We start from the raw sequence: 17,206 nt of genomic DNA on the forward strand, positions 1-17,206 counted from the left end.
TCTCTCTCTAACCTCTTTTTTCAATTATCTGTAATGGCGAGTAGTCGTGCGGGTGGTAGTGGCGGAGGCGCTAGTGATAGTGATGGCTTTAGCGATGATGAATTGAATCTCGCTGTGCAAGCGGCGATTGATCGACAGATCCGGCAGAGGCAGCAGCGGCGGCAGCAGGCGGCGGCGGCCGTGCCTCGGCCGATCCATCGCCGACGGCATGTACCCCGGGACCACATTGCTGTACATCAGCGGTTGTATGAGGACTACTTTGCTCCAGAGCCGCGTTTTGGGGATGCCTTATTCCGTCGGCGTTTTAGGATGCATCGTCCTCTGTTTATGCATATCGTTGGTGCGTTAGAGAGAAGGTATGAGTTTTTCAGAATCAGGGAGGATGCGGCTGGCAAACCCGGACACACACCAATACAGAAGTGTACGGCCGCAATCAGGCAACTGGCGTACGGAGGCCCGGCCGACATGTTCGACGAGTACCTCCACATTGGGGAGTCTTCAGCCGTCGAGTGTCTGTTGGAGTTTTGCGCGGGCGTTAGAGCGATATTCGGGGATCAGTATCTTCGGCGTCCGAGCCCCGAAGACTGCCAGCGGCTGATTAATATGCACGGGTCGGTGCACGGGTTCCCTGGGATGTTGGGCAGCATCGATTGTATGCATTGGGAGTGGAGGAACTGCCCCGCCGCCTGGAAGGGGATACACACTTCCGGCTTCAAAGCCAAGCATCCCACGTTGATCCTTGAAGCTGTAGCTGACTACCGGCTATGGATATGGCATGCTTATTTTGGAGTGGCCGGGTCGAACAACGACATCAACGTCCTCCAGTCGTCGCCCCTGTTCAACGATCAGTGCAATGGCGTTGGTCCCGCCATCAGTTTCGTCGCCAACGGCAACCAGCACAACATGGGATACTATTTGGCGGATGGGATATACCTAAACTGGCCCGTCTTTGTGAAGACGATCAAGCATGCGGTCGGGCCGAAGAAGTCCTACTTTGTGACCCGGTAGGAGGCAGCGCGCAAGGATGTTGAGCGCGCATTTGGTGCGCTCCAGAGTCGATGGGCGATGGTGAGGGGTCCGGCACAGCAGTGGTATATTCCCAACATCGGCGACATCATGTACGCGTGTATCATTTTGCACAACATGATTGTCGAGAGTGAAGGGGACGAACTGACTCAGTGGACCAGCGAAGATGACACGGGTGCCGGTCCAAGCCACGGCGTGGCCACCGCGAATGTGAACATGGGGGTACCTCGTGGAGAGGTTGAGCGGTTGCGCGCATTTGCCGACATGCGGCAAAAAAATGCCCATATTCGACTTCAAGAGGATATCATCGAAGAGGTTTGGACGCGGAGGGGTGGACACTGATGTGGTTGTTTTTTTTTCTATCTACTATGTAATTTTTTTTTTCGAATGATGTATTTTTTTTATTGAAATATTCGTATTTTTCGTTCGTATTTGTGTCGAATTTTAATTCCGTGAATTTTAATTTAATTGTGAATTAATATAATTGTGGGAAAGGCGAGTGGGAAGGGCTAGTGATGTGGCAGTGGAATGGGAGGGGCTAGTGCTGACGTGGCATGGGAAGTGCAAGTGGGAGGGGCGCCGCCGGAGACACCCTAAACAAATCCCTAGGCCCTATCTATTATCCTATTCTGTATTCTGAGTTCTCACAATGGCGACTTCTTCCTCTCTATACTCTCTCTCTTCCGTTCTGAATCAACACCAACGCATCAACCTCCCTAAACAATGCTCAATTCTCACCCTCCGACTCTTCTCCCTCAACACCTCTCGTTCTCTCTCTATCTCCAACACTCCAATCTTCGCCCGCCGCCGTGCCTCTGCCCGGAGCTCCGCCTCCGCTCTATCTCACACCATTTCCAGAAGCTTCTCCCTGTCTCCATCTCCGGTCTCCGGTGGCACTAGGTTTTCTGAGATTCCAAGTCTTCATCAATTCATGCCCAAAGCCACTGCCACGGTCACCGATTCTGCTGTTTCTCATCCCCAGCTCCAGTAAGTTAAATGCGATTGATATTTTGATATGCTAATGATGTTCTGAATTGAGGAGAAAATTAGGTAAAAAGCCGCTGCTATTTTTTACCAGTGAAGTTCAGCTTATGAAATTAGGTCAATTTGAAACGATTTTATCAGTGAAGTCTAGTAAGTTAAATGCGATTGAAATTTTGATATGGAAAATGCTAATGATATTCTGAATTGAGGAGAAAATACTATTTTATCAGTGAAGTTCAGCTTTTGAAATCAATCTGAAGCAATGGACATAAATAACATGTGTAAAATGAAGAAAAAGTATGAAAGAGGAAGAGAATGTGGAGCATGGCAAAGTTAGGAACAAAAATGGAACTGAGTGTATGATCTATAGGGAGAGATAACCAGAAGGTTCAATCATTTTGAGTGTAACCTCGCTACTCATTAATTTTTTCTATTTACTCCATAAGATATCTTAGGAGCTCTACTTTTTTTCGTTGCATCATACAATTCAGGAACTTATGCGCTTAATTTTATTGTTTTAAATTATCCAGCTCAAACACTGAGTCTGATGTTCTTCCAAGAGGACGTATATACCATGAAACTTATGGATGCCAGATGAATGTCAATGATATGGAGATTGTCCTGTCTATCATGAAGAATGCTGGATATAGTGAAATTGCTGAAGTTCCTGAGAGTGCAGAGATTATATTCATAAATACGTGTGCGATAAGAGACAATGCAGAACAGAAGGTGTGGCAGAGACTTAATTACTTTTGGTTTCTTAAGAGGCAGTGGAAAAGTAATGTTGCTACAGGAAGATCACAGTCCCTGCATCCTCCAAAAGTTGTTGTCTTGGGATGTATGGCCGAGAGGCTCAAGGATAAAATATTGGATTCAGATAAGATGGTTGATGTTGTATGCGGGCCGGATGCTTATCGGGACTTGCCACGGCTGTTAGAGGAAGTGGACTCAGGCCAGAAAGGGATCAACACACTTCTCTCGCTTGAAGAAACTTATGCTGATATCAATCCAGTGCGTATCTCGAAGAATTCAATAAGTGCATTTGTCTCTGTTATGAGGGGTTGCAATAATATGTGCTCATTTTGCATTGTTCCTTTCACTAGGGGCCGGGAGAGATCACGTCCTGTGGAATCCATCGTTAGGGAGGTGGCAGAACTTTGGAAGGAAGGAGTCAAAGAAGTAACTCTTCTTGGGCAAAATGTGAACAGTTACAATGATACGTCTGGTGTTGAAGAGGTTGAATCTGGTGGGAACTGGAAGTATAGTGATGGTTTTTCTAGCAGGTGCAAAGTTAAGAATATGGGTTTACGCTTTGCTGATCTGCTCGACACACTTGCAACTGAATTTCCAGATATGAGATTCAGATACACTTCCCCTCACCCTAAAGATTTTCCTGATGAACTATTGTATGTCATGCGAGACAGATACAATGTCTGCAAAAGCATCCATTTGCCTGCACAGTCTGGCAGCAGTACAGTACTGGAAAGCATGCGCAGGGGGTATACCCGGGAAGCATACTTGGATCTTGTTAAACACATACGCTCTATAATTCCTGATATTGGGATAAGCAGTGACTTCATATGTGGTAAGTCTGTTTACCGTTTAGTTCTTTTTCCTCAATTCTTAGGCTGCATTGGTGAAATTGAAAGAGATTTCTCTCTAGTCTCTACTATGTGGATTTGTTCTTAGGAGAAGTAAAAGTTTGAGTTATAACATGCAATTCTATTTGGCTCTAATCTATAAAAAAATCCGAGTTTAAATCCATCTTTATTGTGTAGGAATGCAATAATTTGTTGACTTGTACTATTAGACATTCAAACCACTTCTCTATTAACCCTTCTCGGTCACATTCCTAGGATTTTGTGGGGAAACAGAGGAGGATCACGAGGATACTTTAAGCCTCGTGACGGCTGTTGGCTACGACATGGCGTATATGTTTGCTTACAGCATGAGGGAGAAAACACACGCCCACAGAAACTATGCTGACGATGTTCCTGATGATGTAAAGCAGAGGAGACTAACAGAGCTTATCTCAGTTTTCCGGGAGAGCACAGGTCAGTGTTTTGACTCCCAAGTTGGCTCAGTCCAACTCGTGTTAGTTGAAGGGCCCAACAAGAGAGCCCCTGACACTGAGCTCATCGGGAAGAGTGATAGAGGCCACAGGGTATCATTTGCCATTCATCCTGTTCCAGATAGAAGTGATAACGATGTTATAAGGAACCCAAAAGTTGGTGACTTCGTGGAAGTTCACATACTAAAATCTACGAGGGCATCACTTCACGGACAAGCAAAAGCCATCACAACGTTGAGCTCGTTTCATGCTGATACGCGTGGAGAGCCTCTTGCCTGTCTCAATGGAGCCTAGGATCACTGTCAATGAGCCTTCCTCGCATCCGCATTTTCTCCTCTCACCGGTATTCCTTAATTTGACGCATTTTACCTATCATTTACTTGTAGTCTCTCAATGCTGAGGTTGCATCTTAAGCCACTCATGTTCTAATTATGTAGATAGATAGTCAGATTAGGCATTTTAAATGAGTACTTGTAGTAATACTACAAACTTTGAAACTTTGGATCTGTGATACTTTGTGATGATCAATGGTGGCAGCTAAATTTGTTTTCATTCTGGAATTTAATCAATTTTTGTTTGGAGAAATATGTATTATATGAAGTTGATAAACTACTGCAATTTGGTTTTGCACGAAAATTGGTGTGAGGCCATAATTTTAACAAAATTGCAAAAATCATATTGAAATGTGAGTTTGGATTAGGATCTTAATTCAAATTATTAGTGCATTTGATAATGCTTTGAGCACTATGGGATATAATCTCAGTTAATATTGGGCTTTTCTTTTAATTACTAGGTTATCCAAATTTCTAACCTAATTTGGTCTCGACTCTCGAAGGACACGTGACAAAACCTTAATTCTTAATTTCTCATATTATTATGAGTTACATAAAAAAATGGTAAATTCAATTTCTTTTTTTGTGTGAAGTGAATCATACTGGGGATATATGTAGGGTATGTGATGTAATTGCTTTAATTTTGTTATTTCTTCTATGTTTATTTATTCAAAAATTTGAGGCACTACCGATAACACCACCGACTTTACTTTACCTTTAATACAATGGTAGTAGTATATTAATAGTATTTCTGTAAACTTAGGCTAAGCACCACTAACTATAACAATCGATCCACTTACTATAATCATCACATATTCATCACTTTCTGCAGCAAATGGTGACTCTAATGATTCTCCTTTAATTTTTAATTTATTATACTCGCTAAGCCTACTAAAATATACTCTAAATTTGTTGTAACACAAATTTTAATAAGTACCTAAGTACCTAAAGTCGTGCCTTACAAGAGTATAATAATAACTAAAAGTTACATTGCGAGTGAAGAAAATGGTAATCATTTTTTAGGGAAGTAAGTAATATTCTTCCCTAAGTAATATTCTTCCCTGAAAATTTATCACCTATTACTTTTTCGTCCGTACCTAAAAATTTATCAAATTTCACTTTTACTATTATTGGTAATGGACCCCACATTCCACTAACTCATTCCCCCTCACATTTTATTTTAAAACTAATATATAAAAATAGGACCCACATAGCACTTACTTTTTCAACCCACTTTCTATTACATTTCTTAAAACCCGTGTCGGATTAAACGGTGACGAATTTTGGAGGACGGAGGGAACTTAACGGTGAAACGAGCTCAACCAATTGTACATTAAAACATAACACTGATAAAAAATTCGTCAAGCCATCAAAACATAATTTATTCAACCAATTGTACATTAAAACTTGTTAAATATAGTAAAAATGGAATGAGAACCTTAACGGTGACGGGCAGAATGGCAAAACAGAACAATTAATTGGGACAAGATAAAGTACATATTACGATTATTTATAAGAAAATTAAAAATTATACAAGATAATATTTTAGTCCGATTAGCCCATAACCCAAGTAAGATTGGCCACTCAGCTAGCACGATTGATATATACATTGTAAAAAAAGGTAACCGTATTATTGCATTGAGTTATTATGTCTATAAATTACTTTCTCCGTCTCATAAGAATACGCATTTTCAGTTGAGCACATATTTTAACGCGCAATTAATAAAGTAAGATAGATTGAAAGAAAAAATAATTAAAGTACTGTTAATGAAAAATGAGTCATAGTACCTCGTTAGAAAGAAAAAAGTCTCTAAAAATTAAAATGTTAATACTACTCTCGTGGAGCGGATGAAGTATTTCTTAAAAAAAAATTCTATATGATGATTTTATAAAAATAAAATATAATATTAATATATAGTAGACCATGCGCTGATAGACATCGCCAAGGGTAAAGGTGGTTGGGGGTGGGTGGAGAGTAGATTATTAATTTTTTAATTACACATTCAAAACTCTGTAACACACAACCACATTTCAATTTCATTTCATTTTTGATTAACCTTAATTTCATTTTAAATTAGTACTCCCTCCCTCCGTCTTTAACCTTCATTTCATTTCTGATTAACCTTCATTTCATTTTGAATTAGTTATCCCTCCGTCCTTAAAATATTTCACCTCTTTCCTTTTCATTCGTCCCTAAAAATTTATCAACTTAACCTTAAAAATTTATGACCTTTCATTTTTACCATTTTTTGTTGTGGACCCTACATTCAACTAACTCTTTTATATTCACATTTTATTTCAAAATTAATATATAAAAATAGGACTCATATGCCACCAATTTTTTCAACTCACTTTTTATTATATTTTTTAAAATTTATATGTCTAATTAAATGGTCATAAATTATTAGAGATGGAGGGAGTAACATTTATTTCGAAGAGTGATGGACAACAACATGATCGCCACACTCGACGCCAACATATGGTCAATCAAGCAGTTTTCTATTTTAGGACTTTTGGTTTTATATGATTTGTAATTTTAGACTAGGTGTTTTAATGAAGTAATTTTTGCTATATTGTTCTTTTGGTAAGTGTCCACCCTTCGACTAAGTTATTATACTCGTATTTTATTAAAAGAATTAATACTTCTTTCGTTCCCTATAATTTGTCACCATTTGATCCGACACAAATTTTAAGAAATACTTCCTCGTCCCACTTAAAATGCAATATTTGGGAGTCGGCATGAGATTTTATGTAGTATTATTTTGCGAGTTAATGAAGAAAGAGTAAAGTAAGAGAGATGAAAAAGTAGAGATAAAGTTATTTCCATTTTAGGAAACGTTTCATTTTTAATGGAACAACCAAAAAAGGAAAACGTTTCATTTTTAATGGGACAGATGGAGTATAATAGAAAGTGGGTTGAAAAAGTTAGTGGCATGTATGGCCTATTTTTATATATTAATTTTATAATAAAATGTGAGTGAGAATTAGTTAGTGGAATATGTGGTCCACTACCAAAAATGGTAAAAGTGAAAGGTGACAAAATTTTAGGCACGAACGAAAAAAAAAATAGGTGACAAATTTTCAGGGACGGAGCGAGTATTATATAAAAGTGAGGTTCATATTTGATAATTTATTTTCTTATTTTTCTTTACAAAATTAATTATAATTTTGTAAAATTTGCGTCGAGTTAGAAAGAAATTATAAATGGGAGAGGGAGGGATATATGATTGTGCAAGTTGTTTTGAATTAAGGAGAATAATAATATAGGAGAGATCTATATTTTGATTGACTTTAATTCTCCATTTCTACATAAATAATTTACTTTTTTATTGGTTAGTCGGTTAGATTCAATAAAGATGATTCGTTTTTTATATGGAAAAAAAAAAAATCAATGCATGAAGTTGAGTAGGATGAACGGATTAGAGAGAGACAAAATTGATGAAAGGCTGTAGAAATTGTTGCACCTAAAATGGGAGTCTATTTATTGATGAAGAATTAAAAAAGAAAATATTGAAGGAGATTCACATAACTACGACAAATGGAATGAATTTATAAGAATTTTCAATAAAAAAAGTAAATATATTAAAGAGTAGGCTGCAAATGTAGAACTGCACGTGTGCAGAGTGTAGGTCTCAGACCCCATCATGGCTATTACCATGCCCGCACGGAACTATAGGCTCTGGGCCCCACTCCCCCTTTTCTTTCTTCTACTCCTATTTATTGTTTATTTATACCCCTCTATTTACAGCTTCCAAATCGTTGTTGATGATTCTTTTCTTTACTCACCTTCCAACTATATTTCATTTCATTTAATTTATGTCTATTAAATGAATTTTACCACATTAATTTTCTGTATTTACTTTTATTCTCTATTATGGGCCGTTGTAATATTGTCATTGCCAAATTAATCATAGTTTCATCATTATAAAAAAAATAATATAATTAATTACTTCTCTATCACGTTAAAAATAAAATAAAAAATTTAGACTGTCTTATTAAAATAAAACATTTCTTAAAATAAAAATATATTTTTTATTTCTCGTATTTTAATCTCTCTTCATTAACTTACTAAATAACGCTATATAAAATCTAATACTGAAACAAAATATTGCGTATTTAATGAGACAGAGTATCAAGTACTTCATCTGTCCAAACTAGGTCGTATTATTTTTGGATTGAGTCATTTCATTTTTTTAAGAAAAAATAAAACATTCAATCTCTTTTATTTTATTCTATAAGTGCTTGCTTTTTTTCTACTTCCTGCTTTATTTCTCTTTTCTCTTTTTTTAATAAATTTTTTAATTTTTATGTTAAAATTTAAGTCAACTTAATTTGGAATATGAGAGTAATATTAATGAGATATGATTAGCTTGTGGGATCTAGATCATCTAGTATCACATTTAAGTAGTATACATATGCTTAGGCTGTCGAATGTAATTAAAATATTACTCAAGTCATATTCCACTAGAGTATTTATTTTATTAAGTAAATCTTGGTTCAACTTTCCCCATCAAGTTCCTCGGTAACCACTACCAGTGTGTGTATATATATATATACACACACACACATAAGCTTCCCATCATATAAAGAAACAATCTTTCAAATAATTAGCACAGCCCCACAAAAATATTTTCAACTTTCTTCAAATCGTCGGAGAAAAAATGGAGTCTTGGCAAAGCTTTGCTGTTGCCGCGATTTCAGTGTGTGTAGTGTGTGTTTGCAGAGCTTGGATGATGAAGATTAAGAAGAGAGATGAAAAGAAGAGTGAAGAAGAGAGGTTCGTGATTCCTAGAGGAAGCCGTGGTTGGCCTTTCATCGGCGAAACTCTCGAGTTTATCGCTTCTGGTTACACCTCCACTCCTGTCAGCTTCATGGAATATCGCAAATCTCTGTGAGCCTCTCTCTCTCTCTCTCACACATCTTTCTGTGTGTTTGTGTGTGTATATATATATATATATATAAACACACAAATACACTCATGTGTGTGTGTCTCATGGCTATTGAATGAAAATGGAAATGCTATGTACTATGAATTTAGTATTTTATGATAGGATCAATTGGAATCAAATCTTTCACTTAATTAATCTTCAATCAAGGATTCAATTTGTGATTAATATTAGAGTTCAATGTGTCAAAAGATAATCTTGATATAAATGAGACAAAAAAAGAAAAGAAAAAAGAGCTCCCCTTTTTTGGGAAATAGGAAGAAATGAGATTGATTATTCATGTTTGGGGTTAGAAAGTTTCTGAGCATTATCCCAAGTGAAGTGATTTGTAGAGTTGGGAAAAGGTTTCTATAGATGGTTGAATGATATCCACAATGTTTTGGAGAAGAACAAAATGTCATTTTCCATTAGTTTTGTTTGATTAAATTTAATTTGCATGACTTGACATGCCTCCGACCCCTGGCCCCTCCACCATTACCTTCATCCACGTTTTCATTCTCAATTTTGTATATTGTGTCGGCTGTAATTACTTTAAATTTATAAATATTAAAATAAATAAATAAATGATAATGTACACACTAGTTTAATTTTTAGTATGTGTGTAGCTTATGATTCAAACTAGTGGAAATTCATAAGATAAATGGTGTTTGCAACCTTGTAAAAGATCATTGTTGATTGATAGTACTATATGTAGGCCATGGCTTGTTTTCGAGCTACGTTGAATTCGATTAGTGATCGGAATGGTTTTCTCTGGACGATTTTGATAAGTTTAGGCGATGTTGATGAGTTTGAGATACTATATGGCACAATTTCTAGTGTCGATGATCTTGTTTTCTTGCCATTTTATTCGATTTCGACTTGATAGGTATGGGGATGTGTTTAGAACGCACATTCTAGGGAAGGCCATCGTCGTGTCAACTGATCCGGATGTAAGCAAAGTGATCTTGCAAAACCATGGGAATGCCTTCATGCCTTGCTATCCGAAATCCATCACTGATCTTCTAGGGAAATCCTCGATTCTCCAAATCAACGGTGCTTTGCACAAGAGGCTGCACGCCCTTATCGGAGTTTTCCTGAAATCGGCCCAACTCAAGGATAGGATCACTAGAGACATCGAGAGGATTGTTGTCCTCACCCTCTCTTCTTGGATGGGCAAAACTTGCCAACTTTACGTTCAAGATGAAACGAAAAAGGTTTGTCGTTTTGTCGTCTTTTGTGTGTTATCTATCTGAAATTGGATGAACTGAAATTTGAATCCGAGACTTTTTCCCCGAATAATTTGGCAGATTACATTTGAAATTCTTGTGAGAGTGCTAATGAGCATTGGTCCAGGTGATGAGATGGAGTATATAAAGAGAGAATTCGAAGAATTCATCAAAGGCCTAATTTGCTTACCCGTTAATCTCCCGGGAACAAGACTCTATAAGTCTTTGAAGGTATACTCGTTTTGCTTACATTTGAGAAAGATAACATGTTGATGAATGATGTTATTTATCGAACAGGCGAAGAAGAGACTGTTGAAAGTGGTTGACAAAATTGTAGAGGCGCGAAAAACGGCTATGGAGGCTAATGAGGAGAAAAAACCTCCAAATGATGCAATTGACGTGCTACTACGCGACAGTGGGGACTCGGATGGGATCCCTCTTGATTTCATCAGTGGGAATATTATAGAAATGATGATTCCCGGAGAAGAGACGGTGCCAACAGCTATGACACTAGCAGTTAAATTCCTCGTTGACAACCCTGTCGCCTTAGCTCATATGGTGGTACGTGTATATACTCTTATCCGATATCAAGATTTGACATTAGCTAACAAATTTAAGCATATCTAGGGAAGAAATTCTATTTTTATGATTGAGATTTCGAAACGTACAAATGGTGCCCATGATCTTTATTTTTACCGCTACACTACTTTCGTGCAACTTATGCGGGCCTCGCTCTTTTCTTGCAAGTTCGGCTTAGAAAAGCTTTCATCTATCCATATACTATTATGTAGCTATAATTAGCATTTGGAATGTGGTGTATGTTTTTTAGCTGAGAATAGTCAAATTGAAGCAATCATACATACACACATTATTGTTTAGGTTACAACATTTAGCGACAGGTACATCTTGATTTTTCATGCATTATACGTTTTTTATTCATGGTTTTTGGTGTCGTCTTTGCACGAAACAAACTGTTGGGATCCCTTTCGCGGAGTGGGTCAACAAGGTCAACCCGCGTGTATGATTGTGAGAATCATGGCTTCTCAAGTTGTTGCATTATTTCTTGGTGAAGTATGTGTTCACGTGGGCGATACAACGTGTGTTGCCCACATGTTTTATGAATTATGACGAAAGTTTGAGAAATTAAGCTCGATAGTGCGTTTATTGTTCTCGTATATGGAATGGTAATTAGCGTTGTTAAAATATGGTACTTATGTGATAATGCAGGAGGAAAACATGGAACTTAAAAAGAGGAAAAAGGATTCATGTGAAGACTACTCATGGACTGATTATATGTCATTGCTATTCACTCAAAATGTAAGCCTTCCTTAGCTAAAATGTTCTTTAAATTGCTACAATTATTAGTAGATTATTTCCATGATTTTTGCTAACTTGAATTAATTGGTCTTTGTTGCTAGGTTATCAATGAAACACTTAGGCTGTCAAATATCATCAATGCAGTGTGGAGAAAGGCTCTCAAGGAAGTCAAAATAAAAGGTTAACTCGAGTAACACCTACTCGTGCTCTCGTTTCGTCTCTAATCCATGTTTTTTTTCTATTCGCAGGTTACTTAATACCAAAAGGATGGTGCGTTTTGGCATCCTTCAGCTCCGTTCACATGGATGAGACGAACTATGAGAACCCTTACGAATTCGATCCATGGAGATGGAAGGTGATACAAATTAAAGTTCTATTTTCTCATATAAAAAAAAATGACTTAATTTAGAAGCACAATTTTTTCTATATGTCCATTTTTGACAGCTCTATTTGTGCAGAAGATGGGAAGTGCTGCAAACAGCAGCATTTTTACGCCATTCGGTGGAGGCCAAAGGCTATGTCCCGGTCTGGAGCTTTCGCGCCTTGAGATCTCGATTTTCCTCCATCATCTCGTCACGACATACAGGTAAACACATTTTCAACGTATTACATGTCAAAATATATACGCATACCTACGGTAGGTAAAAGTGAGCTATCGCGGTCTGTCCTCGTGCAGATTGTCTGCTGAGAGGGACGAGATAATCTACTTTCCAACGGTGAAAATGAAGAGGAAGCTTCCTATCACGGTCACGCCCCTCGAGCAGTGAATAAATACCCGCCCAACAAAATGTCAGTACGAGCTTAGCCCCGTTACTTTCGCCCCCCAAACACCTTAAGCTCGTTTAGGTCACACACTGCACGAATTGCATAATCGCGTCGTTGTCTTGGATGGAGACAGGGCGTCGACAAAATCGTGCAAGTGGAGATCTTACTCTCTCCATTGTTGCTCTAACCTAATCTCTTTTTTTTTTTCTTATTTGTTTATGCAGAAGTGTTTGAATTGGATAAGAACATTTGCAGATAATTGCTAACCACAACAACTAGAGAGAGAAGAAGGTGGTCCAGTCCCATGCTGTACGTTTTTATCGTTACTCAATCAATAATTGTCTGCTGAATTTCTCGTTGAATTGGACAGGGTATCTATAATTCAATTTTTTTTGTTTGTATGCACAATTTTTATCACCTCACTATGTATTAGCATCTTCTTCTTCTTTGTTACTTAAAGAAATATTAAAAAAAAAAAATCTTTAGCAAATATTGGTTCCTTGACAATTGACATGCTCCCTTGGAGTACTTTACGATTGCTATTTTTCTAGTGAATATTGTTAAAATTGGTAAAGGATTTTTTCATTACAATTATCACCAAGGTAAAAGTATATTGAATGCAAAATCTCGCAGAAATTATTGAAACGTCTACACCTAAAACAAATGATGCTAAAACCGTTGAAATTTTAAATTTTCGTAGTATTCCAAAAGAGAATGGTACTTTCATATGATACAGACAGAGAGCCATCAGCTATTGATGCTTCTTCTCCTCTTCGATCTGTTTGAGTTCGACTAGTCTTTCTGCCCAGGCTCTCTCTCTTGCAACTGCAGCCATCTTACGCTCGACCCTTAGGGTAAGCTTCTTCCTCTTGGCCTCCTGCACCTGACCTCTGCGTATCTTTCGTTCCGACTACACCAGGAAATGATAAAGACATTCAAACGTAGCCAATGTAAGGCGAAAAAATGTCCCTCCAATTACACAACAAGAACATGCATCAAAACAAAAACTCAAGATCATTAGCAGGTTGAATGACAATCTGAAATAACATGAACTCTGTTGAACAACACTACTCCTACTTCTTTAATAAAGACAGTGAGCTACGAGAAATAGAATTGTTTGGATACTCAATCAGTTATCTCTGTTTCAAGCTGGAAACAAATTTTGAAGACGTACGCTCGAAGAGAGTAGTGAGAAGCAATTCGAAGTAAGAAACCAAAATCTGAATACAAACTAATGCATCTCCTATACTTATCCTGCGCATGAAGTGAGCTGAAGGGAGCACTGTACAATCAAAAGCACTTGGCCTTGTTAAACCCCTTACTCTCATAAGCTTAAGTTTGTATAACACAAATTTCTAGTGCGCTCAATACAAAATCTTAAACTTCTAAGCTAAGATTGTTTCCTAATCAGCAGAAAGTAGAAAAATCTTAACAAAAGTTTATATTCAATCCTGATGCACTCAAGTCAAGTTTGAGTTCTCAGCTAACCAAAACTTACTCTGATATAAAAAGAAGCTATCTCCAGCAGAACACAACAGAACAGAATCACTCAATCATGAGGTGCATAAATAAACTATGGTAGAAAAAATCAACTAGTACCAAAAAATGCACTTGATAACATAGTTCTCAGTTCTACACCAACAGGTTCAATCCCCAAGCCTCCTACTGGACTATAAACAATTCATATTTGCCACGTCAAGTCAAGCTCAATGTGAACCAAAACACAACAAAGTTCTGCCATAAAAATGCATTTGATAACATGGTTTTCATTTCCATAGCTACAAGTTCGATATCTAAACATATCATCTCTGCAAGTCTCAGACTATAAGTTAATGCGAACCAAAAATCAATCCAAGAAAGCATTGAACTATCCCAAAGACAACCAATAATTAGAACTAACACGATCTAGCTTGAAATAAATCAAAATGGGAAAGCCAAACATGGAAAGGAGTGTGAATCAACTCTAAAGGCAGTTTAACATTTAAAAATTCCACCTTTACGAATGCACGATGCTGTTTAATCCTCTTCTTCTCATTCCTTCTCTTCACACTCCCCTGATTCGGCTGATTGGGGAGTATAGTTTCCCCAGGAACACATTTCACCCACGCATACGGACCTGAAAAAACCACATATCCCATGAATTATTCAATTATCAATTCGATCCACACAAATGTAGTATGCCAAAAACCCTAAACCCTAAATTCAGCCGAACCTGGGGGTTTCAAGCTTGCTCTCTTGCGGCGCGGCTTGTCTACGGGCCTACGCTTCGGGTACCTGGTGTCGGTGAGACTGTGGAAGGCGCTGCGATGCGGAATCCAGGGAATGTAGCGGCGGAGGGGGGCGGAGAGGTGGCGGAGCTGCGGCGGAGGGATGGTGGAGAATGTTCTAGCTGCTGGAGAGAATTGAGAGGCGGGTGAGAGGGCTCTGGATACGGGTCGGATAATGGATCTTAGGGCTCCGAAACCCATAGCTATGGCGGATTGGTGCTTACCTTCAGAAGAGAAGATTTTCGGTTTTATTCGGTTTAATTTATTTAGGCGACAGTTAATTCGAAATTGCAGAATAAAATTAATTTTTTTTTAAAAATACTAAATGCAGGTTTCTAAAATTTCAAGTTTTCTGGAACTCCTCAAAACTAAGGAATGGTTATGAATGCTCTCTCAAAAGCTAGTATGCTACATCATCAAAATCTAATTCAGCAACACTGCACCTATCAGATCCCTTGGCTTGATCACGAAAATAGATCCCGTCATCGTTAAACAGAGACAACAGATGCAGAAGATCGTCGTGAGACAGTTTCGCTGGCCTCTTATCCACATAACCACCTGACTCCAAAATCCCCGTGACTCTCGCCCTAAACGAGCTGATCATGTCTCCCGCCTCCAGTCCCGGCTGAGAGCCGCTTTCACACTCATCAAGACAAAACCCTTCAACTCTGCTCAACTTCATCAGCTCCGTCAGTTTCCTCTTCTGCTTGAACGTTGCACCAAGCGTTTTGTTCTTGTTGTTGAAGCAAGTTCTTGTGAACGCCCACCATTCTTCAAGATTCACATCTGGGATCTCTGTTTTAGGATAGAGTTTCACGACGGAGGAATCCACCTTCGGGCATGGAACGAAGTCCCTCTTGCTCACGTCCATCACAAACTCCACATCTGCCATGAGATTCATGTTTATGGCCAGCCTGTTGTACTCGGAATCGCCTGGCTTTGCTAGTAACCTCCGCGCAAACTCTTTTTGGAGCAGTAGAGTTGCGCTTCTGAACGGATTCGCAGCTGCCCCGTATACCAGCTTGGCCAGCAGAGGCGAGGATATGTTGTAAGGTATGTTGGCCACAACTAGATTGAATTGGGGAAACTCAGTCTTCAATGCATCGCCATTGATGATCTGTAAATTAAGTTGCATACAGATTTCACTTTTATAAAGAAAAAAACCCAAAATTGTGTATGATCCAATCTTCCAACAACGATCCAGAATTTAAAATGAGTTTCTTTGCATCTTTCAAGCACCATCATCTACGTTTAGGCATTTATTCAAACAGGTTAAGCGCACAAAACACAAGTCCTACTAAAATCTCTGATTACTCTCAATATTAATTCAGCTATCTCGTGACGAAACCCTATCTTCAAGCACATTAACCGCACAAAATAGAAATCACGAAAAAAATTCTTCAAACCGATTACGTTCACAAATAAGAAAAGTTCACGAAACCTCACGTTCAGGCGTTCCTGGAGCCCTGCGGCGGCAACGCGTTTCCGCAAACTATCGACCATCCGATTATCGATCTCGATCGCGAAGACATTGTTGGAAGCTTCGAGCAGCTTGAGCGTGAGATTCCCGGTGCCTGGCCCGATTTCAAGCACGGTGTCGTCGGATTTAATGTCGGAAACTCGGACGATCGAGTCCAGCACTCGGGGATTGGTCAGAAGATGCTGTCCTCTGCTCTTATACAGCCGTAATTTTACTTCTTCTCCGCCGTCTCCGATATTTTCCGGCTTGTTTTTCCGGCCTGACTTCGTATGGATGCAGCGATCGATAAAATGCCGGAGAAATCGATTGGCCGCGATATTTTCCCGCCTACGGATCATTTCACAATAATTTACTTCCCGCTGTGAATTTTGAAGGAAATGAACTGAAAAATCAGTTGGGTATAATATTCAACTGAATTTATACTTTGCCATGGTTCGATCATAAATAATTTATAGTACTATTATTCATTATTTTAACAAATAATTAGAAAATAAAAATAAGAAATTACTCAATTAAAAACATTTAAAATTATTACATCCTAAAAATTCTAAATATAAAAATCTTACAAATTTAATGTCCTAAAAATAGAAAATTATTTATTCGACCTTAAGCTGGTGTGAAGTGCAGTGATCATATTGTTGTGCATCTCACATTGCATCTCCTCGACAAGTTGACTTGTATAGCGCTGCTCATTTTGTCTATACATTCAACAACTCTATCTAGAGTCAAGTTGGATAGGGGTTTGAGTATGGTTGACAATTTTTGACACGACACGAACCCACGTGAAATTAATGAGTTTTGATCAAGTATTAT

At 38.3% G+C, this 17,206-nt stretch overlaps 4 protein-coding genes across 7 annotated transcripts; 2 read left to right on the forward strand and 2 right to left on the reverse strand.

Moving 5' to 3' along the window:
* The first annotated feature begins 1,650 nt into the window (after positions 1–1,650).
* LOC125186790 (CDK5RAP1-like protein) lies at positions 1,651–4,633 on the forward strand. Its single transcript, XM_089069378.1, has 3 exons — positions 1,651–2,013; positions 2,541–3,595; positions 3,867–4,633. The coding sequence occupies exons 1-3, from the start codon at positions 1,676–1,678 to the stop codon at positions 4,373–4,375; spliced, it is 1,902 nt and encodes a 633-aa protein (XP_088925504.1). The 5' UTR covers positions 1,651–1,675; the 3' UTR covers positions 4,376–4,633.
* A 4,296-nt stretch (positions 4,634–8,929) lies between these two features.
* On the forward strand, positions 8,930–13,099 carry ROT3 (Cytochrome P450 superfamily protein). 3 transcript variants are annotated; one of them, XM_089067704.1, is made up of 10 exons: positions 8,930–9,304; positions 10,225–10,552; positions 10,646–10,795; positions 10,862–11,125; positions 11,792–11,881; positions 11,983–12,061; positions 12,130–12,236; positions 12,343–12,467; positions 12,558–12,670; positions 12,871–13,099. In XM_089067704.1, the coding sequence occupies exons 1-9, from the start codon at positions 9,075–9,077 to the stop codon at positions 12,646–12,648; spliced, it is 1,464 nt and encodes a 487-aa protein (XP_088923830.1). In that variant the 5' UTR covers positions 8,930–9,074; the 3' UTR covers positions 12,649–12,670; positions 12,871–13,099. The 3 variants fall into 3 exon arrangements, with proteins under 3 accessions (XP_088923830.1, XP_088923829.1, XP_088923828.1); XM_089067703.1 differs by having other exon boundaries at positions 8,935–9,304; positions 12,340–12,467; positions 12,558–12,674; XM_089067702.1 differs by having other exon boundaries at positions 8,938–9,304; positions 12,340–12,467.
* Positions 13,100–13,259: 160 nt separating this feature from the next.
* LOC148931156 (protein translocase subunit) lies at positions 13,260–15,267 on the reverse strand. Its single transcript, XM_089067707.1, has 3 exons — positions 14,859–15,267; positions 14,641–14,762; positions 13,260–13,556 (listed from the first exon to the last, which is right to left on the reverse strand). Exons 1-3 carry the CDS (start codon positions 15,112–15,114, stop codon positions 13,398–13,400), a joined length of 537 nt encoding a protein of 178 aa, XP_088923833.1. The 5' UTR covers positions 15,115–15,267; the 3' UTR covers positions 13,260–13,397.
* On the reverse strand, positions 15,000–16,787 carry DIM1B (Ribosomal RNA adenine dimethylase family protein). 2 transcript variants are annotated; one of them, XM_089067706.1, is made up of 3 exons: positions 16,360–16,787; positions 15,357–16,030; positions 15,000–15,137 (listed from the first exon to the last, which is right to left on the reverse strand). In XM_089067706.1, exons 1-3 carry the CDS (start codon positions 16,729–16,731, stop codon positions 15,134–15,136), a joined length of 1,050 nt encoding a protein of 349 aa, XP_088923832.1. In that variant the 5' UTR covers positions 16,732–16,787; the 3' UTR covers positions 15,000–15,133. The 2 variants fall into 2 exon arrangements, with proteins under 2 accessions (XP_088923832.1, XP_088923831.1); XM_089067705.1 differs by lacking the exon at positions 15,000–15,137 and having other exon boundaries at positions 15,202–16,030.
* Between the last annotated feature and the right edge of the window lie 419 nt (positions 16,788–17,206).

This window comes from Salvia hispanica, chromosome 3 (genome assembly GCF_029641045.1).
Source record: "Salvia hispanica isolate PSC_SH4W2 chromosome 3, Shi_PSC_v1, whole genome shotgun sequence".
Classification (NCBI taxonomy): Eukaryota; Viridiplantae; Streptophyta; class Magnoliopsida; order Lamiales; family Lamiaceae; genus Salvia; species Salvia hispanica.